At 46.1% G+C, this 16464-nt stretch overlaps 1 protein-coding gene across 4 annotated transcripts in view; it reads right to left on the bottom strand.

Moving 5' to 3' along the window:
* Positions 1-16464, bottom strand: part of SYK (spleen associated tyrosine kinase) — a 106387-nt gene that overhangs the window by 34542 nt on the left and 55381 nt on the right. For all 4 annotated transcript variants that reach the window (XM_081571726.1, XM_081571714.1, XM_081571737.1 and 1 more), the window contains 2 exons: positions 3272-3407; positions 91-172 (listed from right to left, as the gene is read on the bottom strand). In XM_081571726.1, coding sequence (XP_081427852.1) covers positions 91-172; positions 3272-3407 — 218 coding nt within the window. The remainder of the gene's footprint in view (positions 1-90; positions 173-3271; positions 3408-16464) is intronic.

Here is a 16464-nt window from a genome sequence, read left to right on the forward strand (position 1 = left end):
TGGTTTGAATTTGCAACAAATCAAATCTAAAATGAGGCTGATTATTATCAGCATCTGAAAGAGTGAGACTCCAATGTCTTGGCTACTCACCCGATTGCCCGCCAATTTTTTGACATGGAACTGTAAGAACTCGTAACAAACCATCTGATTTATAAGAATAATGCTCGACCAGCTGAAAAAGAAAAATGTAAGAAAGTATCATAAATAATGGGGGCAGGAAATGCTCCTTACCTGGAGCAGCTGACTCCCCTTTTGGATTTTAAAAGTGATTCAAGGACAGCCCTAAACAACAAAAGGTGCTTCCTTGGTGGTCTTCCTGATTCCTCCCCACACCTCTTTCCTGCCACCCTCAGACTCTGGCAGAAGTCCACATGCCACCTTCCCTTTTTGACCTTACTCTGCTCTTGGCTCCCTTCCCTCCTTCCTTCCTTCTTTCTTTCTTTGGTGGTAAGTTGCATGTCTTTGTTTATATTCTTCTATATCCATGTGATACTATAACAATGAATTCATTTATTTGGTCTTTCAACAAACATTCTGTTGTTTGGTAGGCCCTGAGATAGGACAAAAGGTAAACTATGGTGAATGAGGCACATTTCATACTGTTGAGGTGCTTACTTCCTTGGTGGAGAAGGCTATGTATTATAGCTATGAATTATAATGTAGAGTAATTGATTCTGTATTAGTGCTTTGGGCAAAGGCTTTGGAGGGACCAAATAACTCAGCCCAAAAATTTCAGAGAGAAGACATCACAGCACGAGTGACATAAGAACTAGGGCGTGGAGAAAGCTGACCCTTTGGAGAATGGCCTTATGTTCACAGAACATGGACACCCTTGGCTAATGGTGCCCAGGAAACTATGAATCATGATGTCTCATTCCTACATTAAAAAGGAAATGAATGGCAAGTAGATTTATTTACACCTAATCAAAATTATGCAACAGGAAGACAGCCTTAGTTTTCACATTTTCTTTTCTCAAACAGACATTTCCTCTTAAGACAAACTGAAATCCTTCTGTCCGATATTTCTTTCTTATCTATTTATTGATTCCTTTTCCAGTTATGGACTCTTGGCTCCTAAACCTTTTTTTCTCTCAAAACTTACCTATTTGGGTAAATGTTCATTGAATGAATACATTTTATCCTTCCAGGGAGCATTCTTTTTTTTAAATTTTATTTTATCGTGGAAAGAACACAACATGAGATCCACCCTCCTAATAAATATTCCAGTATGACCAGCCCTAACACACTACTGAAATGGACAGCAAAGCTCTCTCTGTTCTGTTAAATGCAACAGTGTGTTCTCAGACATAGTATTGAGATCCCTACAACAGCTGAAATATCCCATGCATCTCTCCAGTATCATTCAAATATCTCCTTACATACTTATGGTTTCAGACAATCTACCCCAAAAGGGTGGGTGGGAAGAGGGCATACACATAAAGATTTCCTTCTTGGGCAAGGGTATGCAAACATTTTCTGTAAAGGGCCAGAGAGTGATATTTTAGGTCTTTTCATTCCATATATCATCTCTATCACATAGTTCTTTATTTAAAAAAAAAAAAAATCACCCTTTAAATTATAGAAACCATTTTTCTTCAAGGACTACACAAAAGCAGCTCAGGGGCAGACGTGATCCATAAGTGTGTTGATTCTTTCTCTACAGAAAGGAAAACTAGAGTAGTGTAGCTATTACCAACTCTCAGAAAAACAGCACCAGATTCCTGGGTAGGGGAAGGGTACCTTGGGACCTTACTGTTGTCAAGAAAGAACAATGAAATCACACTCATGAAAATGGAAGATACTGCTGGCAGTATCTTTCTTAAACAAACATACAAGGGAAAGATTTAATTAAGGCTGACTACTACGACATGGTAGGGGAACCAACAAATACCGGAAAAAGTCTTGGGAAGGAATTTTCCAACAATTAAAGATGTTTAACGTTATAGTCAGCATGCAGACTTGGAGACTGTGAGTGGACTCACTCAGGGAAAATGGTCATTCAGGAGAAATCCAATGGCCGTGTAGCCGTGATGGAGCCCAGGGCCTTCAAGCATCAGACTGACAGATGGAGGCCAGTGCCTTTCAATGCACACCATCAGCGATTCTTGTAGGAGGTGAGAGTCTCTGATGGGAAATTAATTCCAGGAGGCAACATTCCCTGCTCATCTCTTTGATTTGCATTGGGCAAACACTCTTTCAAAACGATACCATTAAAATAAAGCAAAGTCTGTGGTCAATAATGAGCTACACGTCAATGAGTTACAAACCAAAAGATAATGTCAGCGTTATGACTAATATGCATAAATATTAAAATACCCAGCATTCAAAGAAGATTTTCTCCCAGCTACAGTTAGGAGCCAAAATACATCATGTGGTGATTACTCTTAGGGCTTTAAAGGTAATGGGGATCCCTGATCTCAGGTTTTAAAAAGACAAGATTTTTTGAGCCTGGTACTTTCCTGCTGGTGTCACCCATGAAGTTCCTGGTGGGGCCTGGTGTGGACATTTGAACCCGTCCCCAGTGACATCCTGCACCTACAAAACTCAACGTAGCTGTTGTTCTTGGGGTGGCAGAGTCCTTTGGTTTTCTCTGCCTCTGGGCCCACTACAATTTATAGGCTGTTTTGCCATTTCCTCACGGAGCTGTGATTTAGAATGAAGCCAAGTTGTTCGTACCTGGTGGAAAGCAGGGGTGAACATCGGATTAGAGCTCACTAGTGCCTAAGGAACTCTCATATTAAACATTGCTCCGGGCTTTACTATCAGGTGGGTCAAGAAGAACCCCTTTTTAGGCCAGGGCTGGATAATCCTATACAAGTGGTGGCCTGACACGCAGGAAATGATGACCACTAGGTTGCTTTAATTTTGCAGCGATTCATTTTGCAGCGAGAATGGCACTTGACATTTTATATTAAGTTTGGCCTCTCACAATTCAAAGAATAGTCTGATTAGCCACCTCTAAGACTCCCTTCCCAGCCATCTACACCTTTCTTTTCTGTGTATTTGTCTGAAAGGCTGCTCTGGGCTCCAGGTAGAACGTCTCTAGTGCCTTAAGGCAGGGTCTCCTGTTAAACCACGTGTAGTCTAGGTTAGGTACTGCTGCCTGGTGCCAGAGCTGAGGGGCCCTGGACAAGCTACGGGAGCCTCAGTCACCTAACATGGTAACCCTAGACCAATGTATCCAGGAACCTGGAGGGTGCAACGAGGACTCTGATTGGGCAGGTCTCGGCAAGGACCCAGGTCTTCTATAAAGGCCCAGGAGGACATGTACCTGCCAGAGTGTGTCGAAATTCTTCCCGCCGGGGATGGAGAGCTTTCCTGTTTTGTCCTTGTCGATGCGGTAGTGCAGCACCTTGCCCTCGTGCAGCAGGCACAGGGCATAGGACCCGTTGTCCCTGGCCCTGATCCTGGAAGAGAGAAGACGGTGCATCACCATCACTCCTACTGCCTGCCGGGGGTGGGGAGGAGCGCCCTGGGCAGGCAGCCTGCCAGGGCAGGCAGCATCTTGACCTCGGGGTCAGGGGCTTTGTACCCAGGGAGGCCCAGCTCACAGCTCGATGACACCTTGAGTCCCAGACAAGGAACACCCAGCAGGCATGGGAGCACTGAGGGGATGTCAGGAGAGGCCCAGGCTCTGGGGGTGAGTCCTCCATTCACCTGGAGCACAACTTGGCTCAGGGCACAGGCACACGAACCCCACAGCACCCCGGAACAGTGGAGTCTGTGCAGCCCTCTGCACTCTGCTCCTCTCTTCCATGAGGTCTGCTTTTGGGTTACATTCCAGATAATGCAGATCCCCTGCCCAGCCCAGGGTGTGTCACTGGAGGGGATGTTTGGTGGGCATTTTAACTAGAAATATTCTCGACCCCAGGTGGAGGCCAGGAAAGGCTCCCACTCCCTAGGACCCTCTTCATTCTGTCAAGCTCACTCTCCCTTTTACAGGGAGGAGAAAGCAGGACTGGGATTTAAAATATCCCATGGTAAAGAATCTGCCTACAATGCAGGAGACTTGGGTTCGATTCCTGGGTCAGGAAGATCCCCTGGAGAAGGAAATAACAACACACTCCAGTATTCTTGCCTGGAGAATCCCATGGACAGAGGAGCCTGATGGACTACAGTCCATGGGGTCGGACACGACTTAGTGACTAAACCACCATGCGATAGCGTCAGATGATGTCACCAGGAGAAGAAAAAGTCCTCCACTGGGGGCTGGGGACCAATGAGCAGAACCAGGGCTGTGCTGGCTGCCCAGGCTCTGCCTCCTGGTCCCCTCCTTGATGCCACTCCCTTCCCTTATCCAGGGATGAGACTTGTGAGCCTGATGCCAAACAGAGACACCCATTGCACTGTAGAGGGAGGTCTTCTGCCCTCGGGGAAGACCTGTGGGACTCAGGGAGGGTGCAGTCTAGGTGAGGGCTGCAAAGGCACAGAATGGAGGTGAATCCCCTGCCCCAACTGAACTCCTTAGTCATCACCATCCTCAGCCCATCTTCCCCTCTCAGCAACTCAAGTCTTTGGGATCACAAGATGTGAGACGGTGAGTCACCGAGATCTCAGAAGGTCCCAGAAAGCCTCACCAGACTTGTCATTTTCTAAAATGAAGAAACTGAGGCCCCAAAATGTTAAGCAATGTGTCCAGTCAACTGTACTTTGGGAAGAGGCCCAAATGTGCCAAAACTGTCGTGGGATTTCCCTGTTATGGGGAAATTTCTGATGCCCCTTCTTGGCTGTAAGAGACCACATCCACAGGACCAGCTTTGGAAGCTGACACAGTCACATTTGTCCTTGTAGATTCATCTCAAAAAGTGAACCCAGGACTTGAGGGCTAAGCTGTGTCACATGGGGTTGGAACTTTGTTTTAAAAATAAGTTTCTTTTAAGTTGTGCTTGGCTGTGCGCGGAGAACAGGTTCCTTCCATGCCTCATTGCTCAGGGCAGCTGGTGTGGGTGGCGGGACACACCCAGACTCCCCTCGACCTCTGCAGGACTGCTTCTGAAACCTTCTGCACTGTGAAAACAGCCCTTCCCCCAAACCCAAACAGGTCACCCGCACCCCAAAGTGTAAGCTCCCTTTCATGGTCACATGGCCCATAAAGGCCAGTTGGTTGCTCTCAAATCGAAAAACAACCACACAGAAAAAGAAAAGCATATTTTTATATGAGGAAGAACTGAGTTTATCTCTTAGGGAAGCTATTTTATAAGGCAGGATTACTCACCCCTGCTTTGCTTGGTTTATAAGCATCAGTGGCAAACAAATAAGATAGAAGATTCAAAGAATTATACAAATTCTAAATACGAAGCATTAAGAATTTATGCAAATACATATAAAAGGTTAACTCGGGATAATGATGTCCATAGGCCATTCCAAAATACCATTCTCTTTGATTTCAAGTCTTTTGTGTCTTGGGCTTCCCTGCTGGCTTAGAGTCTGCCTGCAATGCTGGAGACCTGGGTTCAGTCCCTGGGTTGGGAAGATCCCCTGGAGAAGGAAATGGCAACCCACTATGGTATTCTTGCCTGGAAAATTCCATAGATGGAGGAGCCTGGCGGGCTACAGTCCATGGCATCACAAAGAGTCGGACACGAGTGAGCAACTAACTTTACTTTTACCTTTGTATCTTGGACCTCTGGGTCCTGGAGACAATTAATTGGATCTGAACTCTGACTTTCTGAATCCATGTCCAATGCCCACCACTCTACCTTGCCTTAAGTCTTGATTGACATTTTATTGTTAAAACAGACAGAGGACTGCAGAATGACAGGGAAATGGTGCAATCACCTCATTAGAAATAGGGAAATGGAAATGAAACCCACAATGGAAATAACATTATGCCCCCTCCAGACTGACAAAAGTTAAAAAGACTGAAAATAATAAATTGCTGAGAATGAGGGCAATAGGCACCTTCATTTACTGCCAGCAGGCGCACGAATTGGTTCAATCATTTTGGAAAACAATTTGGAATTCTCTACTGAAACTGAACCTATTTATTCCCTGAGTCAGCGATCCACTCCAAGATATACAAAATGCATGCATTCTGCACCTATAACGTGTGTGGGGATGTTTATATCAGCTTTATCTGTCATTATCAAAAATTGTAAACAAGCTAAGTATTTGCTGAGTACACAGTAAGTCAGTCTTGAGGTATTCATACCGCAGAATGTCATGAATAAAATGGACAAATGACAGTGATATAAAGCACAGGTGACTCTCATAGGTATAAATGGACACTGTGATCCTACCTGTATGAAGTTCCCAGATAGGTAAATTTGAACGATTTCATTGAGAAATGTATACCTAGGCGGTAAAAAGTGAAAGAAACGAGAGCTCTGGCTCTTTTCTAGAGCCAGAGCATGCTGGACATGAGGGTACAGAAAGTGATGTCCTCTCCGGGATGGGTGTGAGTGAGGGGCCTCCTATTTCAGTTCTTGACTTTGGTGGTATTTGCTTTAAAATTATCCACTAAGATACATGTATAGAGCGAGGCACTCTTGTGTGTGTTGAATACTTCATAAGAAAAATGGCATTAAAAGAGAGCTGGTGTGAGACAGAAATAGATCAACGATTTCTGTAAAGGCACACACTTCCTTGAGGATCCCCCGGAGAACAGGCCCTGGAGGAGTCTCTCTCGCAGAGCTCCAGACAGGCAGCCTGTGCCAGCTCCTGGGGCACCAGTGGCAACAGCTACCTGGTGAGCACAGTCTACGGACCAGCAGGCACAGGGACAGGCCGTGGACATGCAGCCTGAGCGGCTCCTGAGGCAGCTGGCAGGAAACGACGCAAAGAAGGGAAACCCACAGGCCCAGCATCTGTAGGTGGCAGAGACCAGAGGCTTGGTGACACTAACGGCCAGCAACTGTGAGGTGTCTGCTGGCTGGCTGCAGGCAGATCCTGGGCTCGGTTATTTTTAATCTAATGTATGGAAAATACTGGTTTGGAAGATGAAGTAGCTCCTCCTCCTCCTGGCCCCCTCCTGTTCCTCAGAAAGACCCCCACTGTCCTGGGACACCCACTGGGTTTGTCACATGGATGCCCAAAGCGGAAAGAGCAAAGGCTAGTCTTGCAGCCTCTCTTGAGGTTGACCACCTTCCGGGTCAACTATCTTCAGCATGTTCCCAGAAGCCCCAGAAGAATTTTTTTCCAGGGAGTCTCTTGGAGGAAGCAGACAGAAGAAGCCAAGACAAATCTTGGCTCACGACAGATTTGTGTTTTGCTGTTACAAGGTGTGGGACTTCAGTGCTTTCAAACTGTGATGCTGTCCTAACTGGCCCTAAGATTGACTTGAGGTCCCTGGTGAGACAGCAGGAGATCCACCTTGCCTCCAAAGATAGACCGTCTCAGGCTCTGCCATGAGCAGGCTTTGCACATCACAGACAGGAGGCACAAGGCAAAACTGAGGTCAGGAGAGTGTTCATTCTGCCAGACGCAGCCTGGAGGAGCTCCCCTTTTCTATGACTTCCTGTATCAGAGAAAACATGTAGTAATGATGCCCAGATATCCACAGGGAAGTAAGGACCCAAGCGGTGGTAGGTGACCCTCACCCACTAAGGTCTAGGGTCATGGAATTGTGTCTGCTGCAGACAGAACAGAACAGCCGGGGCACAGCCTGGCCTACCAGGCATTCTCACTGTCTGCATATATTTTTTTCCCCATGGCAGAGCAGAGCATGGCTGGCTGGGGGGAAGGAGGGCGCTGGGGATGAGCTGTATATCTACGGCCCAGATGGGAGGTACAGAGAGACATAGCGGGGGCTCCCTTCCAGAGCTGATGCTATACAGGTGGGCAGATACTGCAGCATGGGGCCCGACAGTGGCTTCTTAAGAGAGGAGCTGGGAGCGGGGGAGAAGATATGGGAGTGGCATGCCCAGGAGTATGTGTGCTCAGTTGCATCCAACTTTTTGCACCCCCGTGGACTGTAGCCAGCCAGGCTCCTCTGTCTATGGGATTTTCCAGATAAGAATACTGGAGTGGATTGTCATTTCCTGCTCCAGGGGATCTTCTTGACCCAGGGACTGCACCCATGTCTCCTGCGTCTCCTGCATTGGGCAGATGGATTCTTTACTACTGCACCACCTGGGAAGCCTGCTCAGTAGATGCTTGCCAGCATAATGCCAAGAGCATCGTTGGACTCAGGAGAGGTACCAGCCTTGACGATCCACAGAACGGAAAAGAAAATGCAACTTCTGGGTGCTTCTGTCTTGCACTTCAGCAAAATTTAGGCATGTGAGACTTCCACACATGCAGTGAAAGCAGGATCAGTACGGAACACAGGTCCAAATGTGGGGCCACGCCAAGCTCTTCTTTCACACATCTGCCTTTTAAAATGTTTTATCACAAATTCCCCTCCATCTCCCTCTGCTCTAATTTATGAGGTGAAAGTAGGTCATACTGCTTCTCATCCAGCTTCGTGGGGACCTTAATTAGACCAATGAAGAGATATTCACATCAGTCCACAACCCCCTTTAAACTTTTCACTTCAGACAGGCCATGACTCTTTATGCTGACTTATAGCTGCAGAGCCACACGTGTCGAATGAAATGGCATACTTTGATCCTTGATGGCAGCACATGAGAGCACTCAAAGAACTCAGCTTTTACTGTGGGCATATGAGGGTCACGCAGTCTCATTCATCAATGAACAAAAGTAAGGTTTTTTCCTAAACCCACAGATTGGTTTTGAAATGTAGGTATATAAGAAAAAAGTGAGCTATAACTTGAGCAGGGAAAAGTGGGTGACAAATAAGAAAAAAAAGTGTGTTTCACCTAATGACAAATACCAATATCAGTACTGGCGTGGACACAGGGAGAACATCTCATTCTTGGGGTCAGCAGCAAGGTGAGCATCTGAACCTGGGATTCCCACAACGAAGCAAGGACCATAAAGAAGAAAACCTCTTCGACCCCCGAGGACAGTGTCCCTGGCACAGAACACTCAGGAGTCCCACAGAGGAATATCAGTCAAATACAAGCTCAAAAGATCACCCCAAACCAAAGGAAACAGGAGTTATGAGAAAGAAGGCAGGAAGAGAAGGAGAGGAGAGATATCGATTTATACACTAAGGGCTTTCTGTATTGAAATCATTAGATTCAGAATATAAGCTAATTATACATGAAATGTTCAAGAAAACAAATGAGGGACTCACAAACACTAGCAAGCAATAAGATGCTCTCGAAAATGTACAGGACTATTTGAGAAACAACCAGAACAGACAGGACTGCTAGAAATTTTTAAAAAATATAACTGATGGAAAAAAACAGTGGATGAGTTTAAAGTAGATTAGGTATAGATGAAGTGAAAATTAATGAACCAAAAGACAATACAAGAACATTAAATAGTGCAGCACATAAAGAAAAGGCAACAGAAAATAAGAAAGAATAGAGGATGGAGTAAGGTCTAAAATACATTTAATAGCAACCTATGAAGGAAGAAATGATAAGAAAGAAGGATAGTAATATTTGAAAAAAAATAGACGAGTATTTTCCAGAACTGATGAAAGAAAAAGATTCATAGTTGCAGGAAGCACAACTATAGGACAACCATTAGTTGAGCTTTTAACACATTACCTTGTTCATCTCGATTAACAAGTCAGATAGCACACTAGTTTTCCCTTTTTATCATTCCGTAAACTGAGATCGAAGAGATTAATTAGGCTGTCTAAATCACAGAGCTATTAAATGGTTGTGCTTGTCTGAACTTCAGTTTCTACAAACAGAAGCAGTTTCAAGGTTAACTATGTCTCAATCAATCAAATAAAACAGAAACATTCCTTACTGCACATATACTTAAAGATCCTCCAATGAACTTGGAACATCTCAAATTATCACTATACTTAGTTTTGCTTAGGTAGGCATTGGACATCTTGAACAGGCTCAAATGTGGTCTCCAGACCAGCATCACTTGGGAACTTGTCAGAAATCCAAATTTCTGAGTCATAACCCAAACTTAGTGAGTTAAAAACTGGGTGAGGGGTTGTGGTTTGACCCAGCAATCTGTGCTTTAACCAGCCTCCAGGTGATTTGCACACAAACAGAAGGTTGAGAACCACTGCTTACATCATCTGCTCTGGACTTTGTATCCATCCCATGGAACCTCATTCTTCATCCTTTCTCCTCACTTACATGTGTTCCTTGCTCATAGGGAATACAAGTCTATATTCTTACAAGCTATCTCAACATCTCCGAAAAATGTGTCACATTCTGAATACATTTTTTTTTCTCCTGGCTACCTTATACTGAATTGTACTGACACTGAAAAAGATACCTCATAGCTCTTTCCAAAGACAGGCATCCACTTGCCTCCCAGTCCACCTGGTGGGACGGGGGCAGGGGAGGGTAGAGGGCATTAGTGAGAGGTATTGTTCTAAGATTCAGGGGTGGCAGGTAATAAGTTATCTGGTGTCCCCAAGCCAGGTCCATCCTGGACAAGGACCACACGGTTTTGCAGACTTCTGATTCTGGGTGGACACAACATTTTCCCTTAGAAAGGCATTGTCACCAAATCTTCCAGTATCCAGCTGTGTACAGAATGGGGTACACCCTCATCAGACCATCCATACATGTTGCTCATTTCTTTACCTGTAAAGGGCTTCCCACAGGGCCCCGAAATATAAGAGGCATGAATAAGTGAATGTGTGTGTGTGTGCATAATTTGTGCACACATGTGTGTAAGGCAGGTGAGGGTGTGAGGGGCCTGGGGCTATAATGAAAATCAATACAGTGGGCAATGGAAGGGAGGAAGGGAGGAAATGATGAGAGGGTGACACTCCTTCTGGAAAATGGCTAATGGAGAAGGGACAACTCACAGATCAAAGGGCTTATTTCTCCTTGAAAGGTATGAAGAAGCAAGGTCTGGGGCACCTGGATTTCAGATGCAGAGCACATTAGAGGACTCAGTTGTTCCACCAGGCGGGCTGGGAAGATGATTGTGGAGGGCCTGAGAAGGGCAAATGGCACTACTACTTGGTACCTGCTCAGAGGCCTCTGCACTCTCTTCTTCCTTGGCGTACAGGGCGCCAGGGTCCCCGAGATGATTTTTGACATATTAAAAAGTTGCCATGGGAAAGGAGCAGGCGGAGGAGTCCCACCCATCACGTGCAACAGCCACAGGCCAGCGCAGGGTGCTGAGGCCCACCCCAAGTGCAGGAGCTGCAGCGCTCTATGACCTCAGGGCTGGGGAAGCCCACAGGCCACAACTCTCGCCCTCCTCACACACTCCCCAGCACAGGTGTCTCTCAGACCCTTGGACTCCAGCTCCCCTGGGCTTCCTCTTGGCCTCAGTTTTCACCTTCCTGCCCCTGCCCGCCCGACCCAGCTACCACATAGACCACATTCGCTCTTGACTTCTGCAAACTACTGTGCCTAGCCCAAGACCTGACTCTCTGCCATCTCTCTCCCCACAGAAGCCTCATCTCCCTCTCTTTATACTCAGGGAGGGGGCAAGCCCAGAGGTCAGGGTCTCCCTCAGGAGCTCACAAGTCCCCCAGATCTGACAGCCCCACTGGTTTGGCCCTGGAGACTCGGCCTGGCAGTGCCTCAAACCCACCACTCTCCTGGGATCTCTATTTCAATCCCCTCCACCTCCTAGCCCCGTGGCAATGCTGGCCTGGCATTCACCAGGCATTTCCAAAAATAAGACCTGCAGTCAGCACCTGCAACCCACGCCTTTCCTTCCACCGTTCTCGCCCCGCGGCTCTGGGTACAGTTGCCCAGCACTCGTCCCACTGTGACGTTTCCTCCCTCCTGATGGAGGAGGTCAGGCCTCTGATGGTCAGGCCTGCCCTTTCACCATCTCGGGCGTGTGTGCATGTCAAGTCGCTTCAGTCGTGTCCGACACTTTTCGACCCTGTGGACTGTAGCCGCCGGGCTCCTCTGTCCATGGGATTCTCCGGGCAAGAATACTGGAGTGGGTTGCTATACCCTCCTCCAGGGGATCTGATCAACTTGGGGATCAAACTCGAGTCTCTTATGTCTCCTGCATTCACAGGTGGGTTCTTTGCCACTAGTGCCCCCTGAGAAGCCTCAGCTAAATCTAATCAGTCAATTTAAGGATCATTTGGTAAATCCTACAGTTAGTGCAAAAAAGGATGACCATCTGGCTGAGACAGTCCTGTTATCCCCTGCTGTTCCCCTTTCCATCTTGTCATTGGCCCTTTTTACTCTCAAAGTGTCCTTGAGTGGACAATCCATTCCCTGGCCCATCCCTCAGGATCAGGAGGGACTTCCGGTCTGGCCTGATGACCTCCCTGCCTGATGACCTCCCTGTCACTGTTGCTTTGCTCCTGGCCAAGTCACAGGTCACAATGTTGACCCCTAAGACTCTGCACTGACTCTTTCTCCTGCCCAGGACCACTTTCTTTTATTTTTCAAAATACAATATGCTGTTTAAATTAACATTTGGCGGTGTTGGGTCTTAGTTGAGGCAAGCAGACTTCTCTCTAGTGGTGGTGTGCAGGCAGCTGTCCTGCAGCATATGGGATCTTAGTACCTCGACCAGGGATCGAACCGGTATCCCCTGCATTGGAAGGCAGATTCTTAACCACTGGACCACCAAGGAAGTCCCCAATTTCTTTTCTTTTCTTTCTCCACTAATTTTCTTCTCATTGCTCAGAGCACAGCTTAAACCTTCTTTTCCCCAGAAAAAGTCTTACCACTGAGCCCCTGTTCTGAGCATTAGGGCTCTAGCTGAGAAGATGGCGGCCAGTCCCTGCTCTGGGCATTCATAATAAGTGGACTGATGGACAACAGACATGTGAAAAGAAATATAATAAAGATAACTCTTGAGAGTCAGTGTCCCCGGTATCATTAAATAGAATGACCGTGATAATGAGTGGGACACATCACACACATTGCAGCATGTCTTTCTGAATTTGACATCTTCCCCTAGGCTTTAAGGGCCTGCCTGGTGGCTCAGCAGTAAAGAATCCACCTGCAATGCAGGAGATGCTAGAGACCCAGGTTCAATCCCTGGGTCAGGAAGATCCCCTGGAGGAGAAAATGGCAATCTGCTCCAGTATTCTTGCCTGGAGAATCCCATGGACAGAGGAGCCAGGATGACTACAGTCCGTGGGGTCGCAAAGAATTGGACATGACTGAAGCGACGACACGCACTTAGGCTTTAAGCATGGTGTGGGCAGGGATCAAAGTCTATCTCGTTTGTCACGGTGCTGTCACAATGCCTGGTACATATCTGGTGGAATTCATCATTTTGTGGAATGAAAGGCTATTTTTTTAAACAGCATACTTCTGTTTAAAAAGAAGAACTATAAGAACTATAAGAACAATAAGAACTATAGTGAAAATGGCATTGGCGACTTACTGGTGTGATGATTCCTTGGATAGATCTAAAATACTACCTTCTCTGTGCAAGGTTAATTCAGCCATTTGGAAAGCCACCATCTGTGTGTTTTAAAGGTCACCTTGAACTCCCTCCTCACTCTTTAAGACTTGCAAGGATCTTTAGCCAAAAACAATAAAATGTTTACCTGGAGACTAAATACAAAGAAAGTGACAATTCCATTGCTTTATATTTGCAGAACATGGTGTGTTTAGAGCATTTTTGTTCTGAGATAGCTTCTATGATGACATGAAGGAGCCAGCACATTACATTTCAACAGAAAAGATGTGCTCTTGGGGGCAGCCTGTGTGCATGAGAGCTCTGAGCTGCCCTGCATGAACCACACGGTAAGATATTTATACATGAAATGGTCAGAGGCCTGTTGACCATGGCCCATCCCCACAGGCTCATCTGGCTCAAGCAGGGTCCAGCAGTGTGACCACATGGCCTTAGAGTTTTATACAATTTGTAAAAGTTATTTCATCATAGCCAGAGAAGACCACTCTTGCTTCCACTCCAACTTCCTTTCCCAGAATTGACAGTAATCCTAAAAATGGACTTGCATTACTCAGGATGAGTTGTGACCCAAGAGGAAGGACCAAGTTTTCTTTTTTCAATATGCAGTAAATATTACCAAATTATTGTCAAATGAAGAGGCAACCAAGCACTGTGCAGTCAAAAGACGCAGAAAATAAAAAATGCTATAGGCACATGTCAGGCACTTAACTAAAAAAATTATATTACTTTTTAAAAATTTTGTATGTCTGAAGTATTTACCAGTCTTTTAGAAGCTTGCAATTCATTGTGATTTTTCTCTGACTCTAAGATACTGTATTTTGTACCTAATTTTGTGTTCTTTTTAAAGAAGATCTCCAAATTATACAGGCTTTGAACCCCACCAATTCTGGATCCTTCCTTTGGGGGAGAGGATACAAATTTTTTGTAAAGTAAGCTTTGTTTCCCTTTCCTAACAAACTCATTTTGTAGTCACAACTGAGCTGTGACTAATTTCTCAAAATCGCAAACCATGTTGTCAAATGAGGCCTCAGAGAGCCGAGGGGATATATTCTCAACCTAGCCTGTCCACTCTGCCTCTGCCCCTGGTGTCATGAAAGAGGCAGAGCTCTGGCCCCCATTCACTGGACCTGGGCTAGGTGGGGGTCCCTGTCTGGTGTTCCCACCTGGCCATCTAGACCCCAGACATGGACAGGTATCTTAGAACACCACAACCTGGAGAGCTTAAACAACAGACATTTCTTTCTCATAGTGCTGGAGGCTAGAATTCTCAGATCAAAATGATGGCCCTATTGCATAACACAGGAACTGTTTTCAATGTTATGTGGCAGCCTGAAGGAGGGAGGTGTTTGGGGGAGAATGGATACATGTGTATGTACGGATGAGTCCCTTTGCTGTCCACTTGAAACTATCACAACATTGCTAATTGACTATACTTCCATACAAAATAAAACATTTTTTAAAAAGATGCTGATAGAGCCCATGTCTCCTGACAGCCTGTTTCCTGGCTTGTAGACCATCATCGTCTGGCTGTGCACTCACATACATGACCTTGCCTCGGTGTATGCAGGCAAAGAAAGTCCTGTCTCCTCCTTTTCATATGCAATCCCATCATGGAGACCCATCCTCATGGCTTTGTCTAAACCTAATCATCTCCCAAAGGCCCCACCTCCAAATCTCTTACACTGGGGGCTTTGGCTTCAACATATGAATCTGTGGGGACACAGCATTCAGCCCATTATAGCAGGTGATGAAAAGCCACCTCTAGAAATGCCGCAGATGACTGTGGGGGTGAGGGGTTCTGTAGACCACACTGTCCAACTCCTCTATAAAGAGCCTTTACGCCTACATCCTTTATTATCCAAGGACAGTATAATGTCTCTCTTGGCCACTCTTCATAAAGCCATTCCTGAACAGTCTCAGCAGTGCTGTGTGGACAGGAGACAAGGCAAAAAGTGGGCATTCTCAGTGACACGCCCTGGCAGCATGCCTTACATGGGGAGAGCAGTGGGGCTTGGGGCGGGGGGAGGCCCTGGACATGGATTTTGCTGCTGCTTCCTCTCAGGCTATGGTTTTTCCAGTTGTCATGTATGGATATAAGAGTTGGACCATAAAGAAGGCTGAGTGCCAAAGAATTGATGCTTTTGAACTGTGGTTCAAACGAGAAGACTCTTGAGAGTCCCTTGGACAGCAAGGAGATCAAACTAGTTCATCCTAAAGGAAATCAACCCTGAATATTCATTGGAAGGACTGATGCTAAAGCTCCAATACTTTAGCCACGTGATGCAAAGAGCCAACTCACTGGAAAGGACCCTGATGCTGGGAAAGACTGAAGGCAGGAGGAGAAGGGGGTGGCAGAGGATGAGATGGTTGGATGGCATCATTGACTCAATGGACATGAGTTTGAGCAAACTCCGGGAGATAGTGAGGACAGGGAAGCCTGGAGTGCTGCAGTCCACGAGGTTGCAGAGAGTCCGACATGACTGAGCAACTGAACGATAACAATCTCTCCATCCAAACACATCAGGGACCCTGCATTCCAGCCCTCATCTCCTACTTGCCAGACAGTCCTGGGCAAGTTCCCTTGTGTCTAAGTCCTTGATTGAAAATCAAAGGATTTAGACCATTAGCAGTGAGGTCCCTCCTGGCTCAGAAGTTCTGCCACCACAAATGTACTTCATACCGTAATTCAAGAAGAGGAAAAATTACAATGTGAGTTGGCCAGATTCCCCAGACACCATCCATCTCAGCAGTTAAGAGTCTTTGGAACACACCTTCTGCATTAGAGAGGAGTTATAACCTCATTTAGGTCTCAGACATTTTGAGATATGTTGCCTTTTCATCTCTGGTTTCGGTGGGTGGCAAGAAGACTGTTTTTCTAAGATGGAGGCTGGGGATCTGCTCCAGTGAACCACACGCAGACCAGAGATTCCAGAATGAATCGAATATTTTCACACTCGATTCTCCAAGATATTCCTAAATGGGAACTGTAAACCTTCAACATTAGTCATGGGTGTCCCTTGGCCTTTCATCCTGTGTTCATTAATGACTCGAAATCCACTTATATTTATTAACCTTCTGTGAAGTACTTAACATTATATGTGGCCTATTCTTGTGTTA

Source organism: Giraffa tippelskirchi, chromosome 1 (genome assembly GCF_054371585.1).
Source record: "Giraffa tippelskirchi isolate mGirTip1 chromosome 1, T2T-mGirTip1v1.2.pri, whole genome shotgun sequence".
Lineage (NCBI taxonomy): Eukaryota > Metazoa > Chordata > Mammalia > Artiodactyla > Giraffidae > Giraffa > Giraffa tippelskirchi.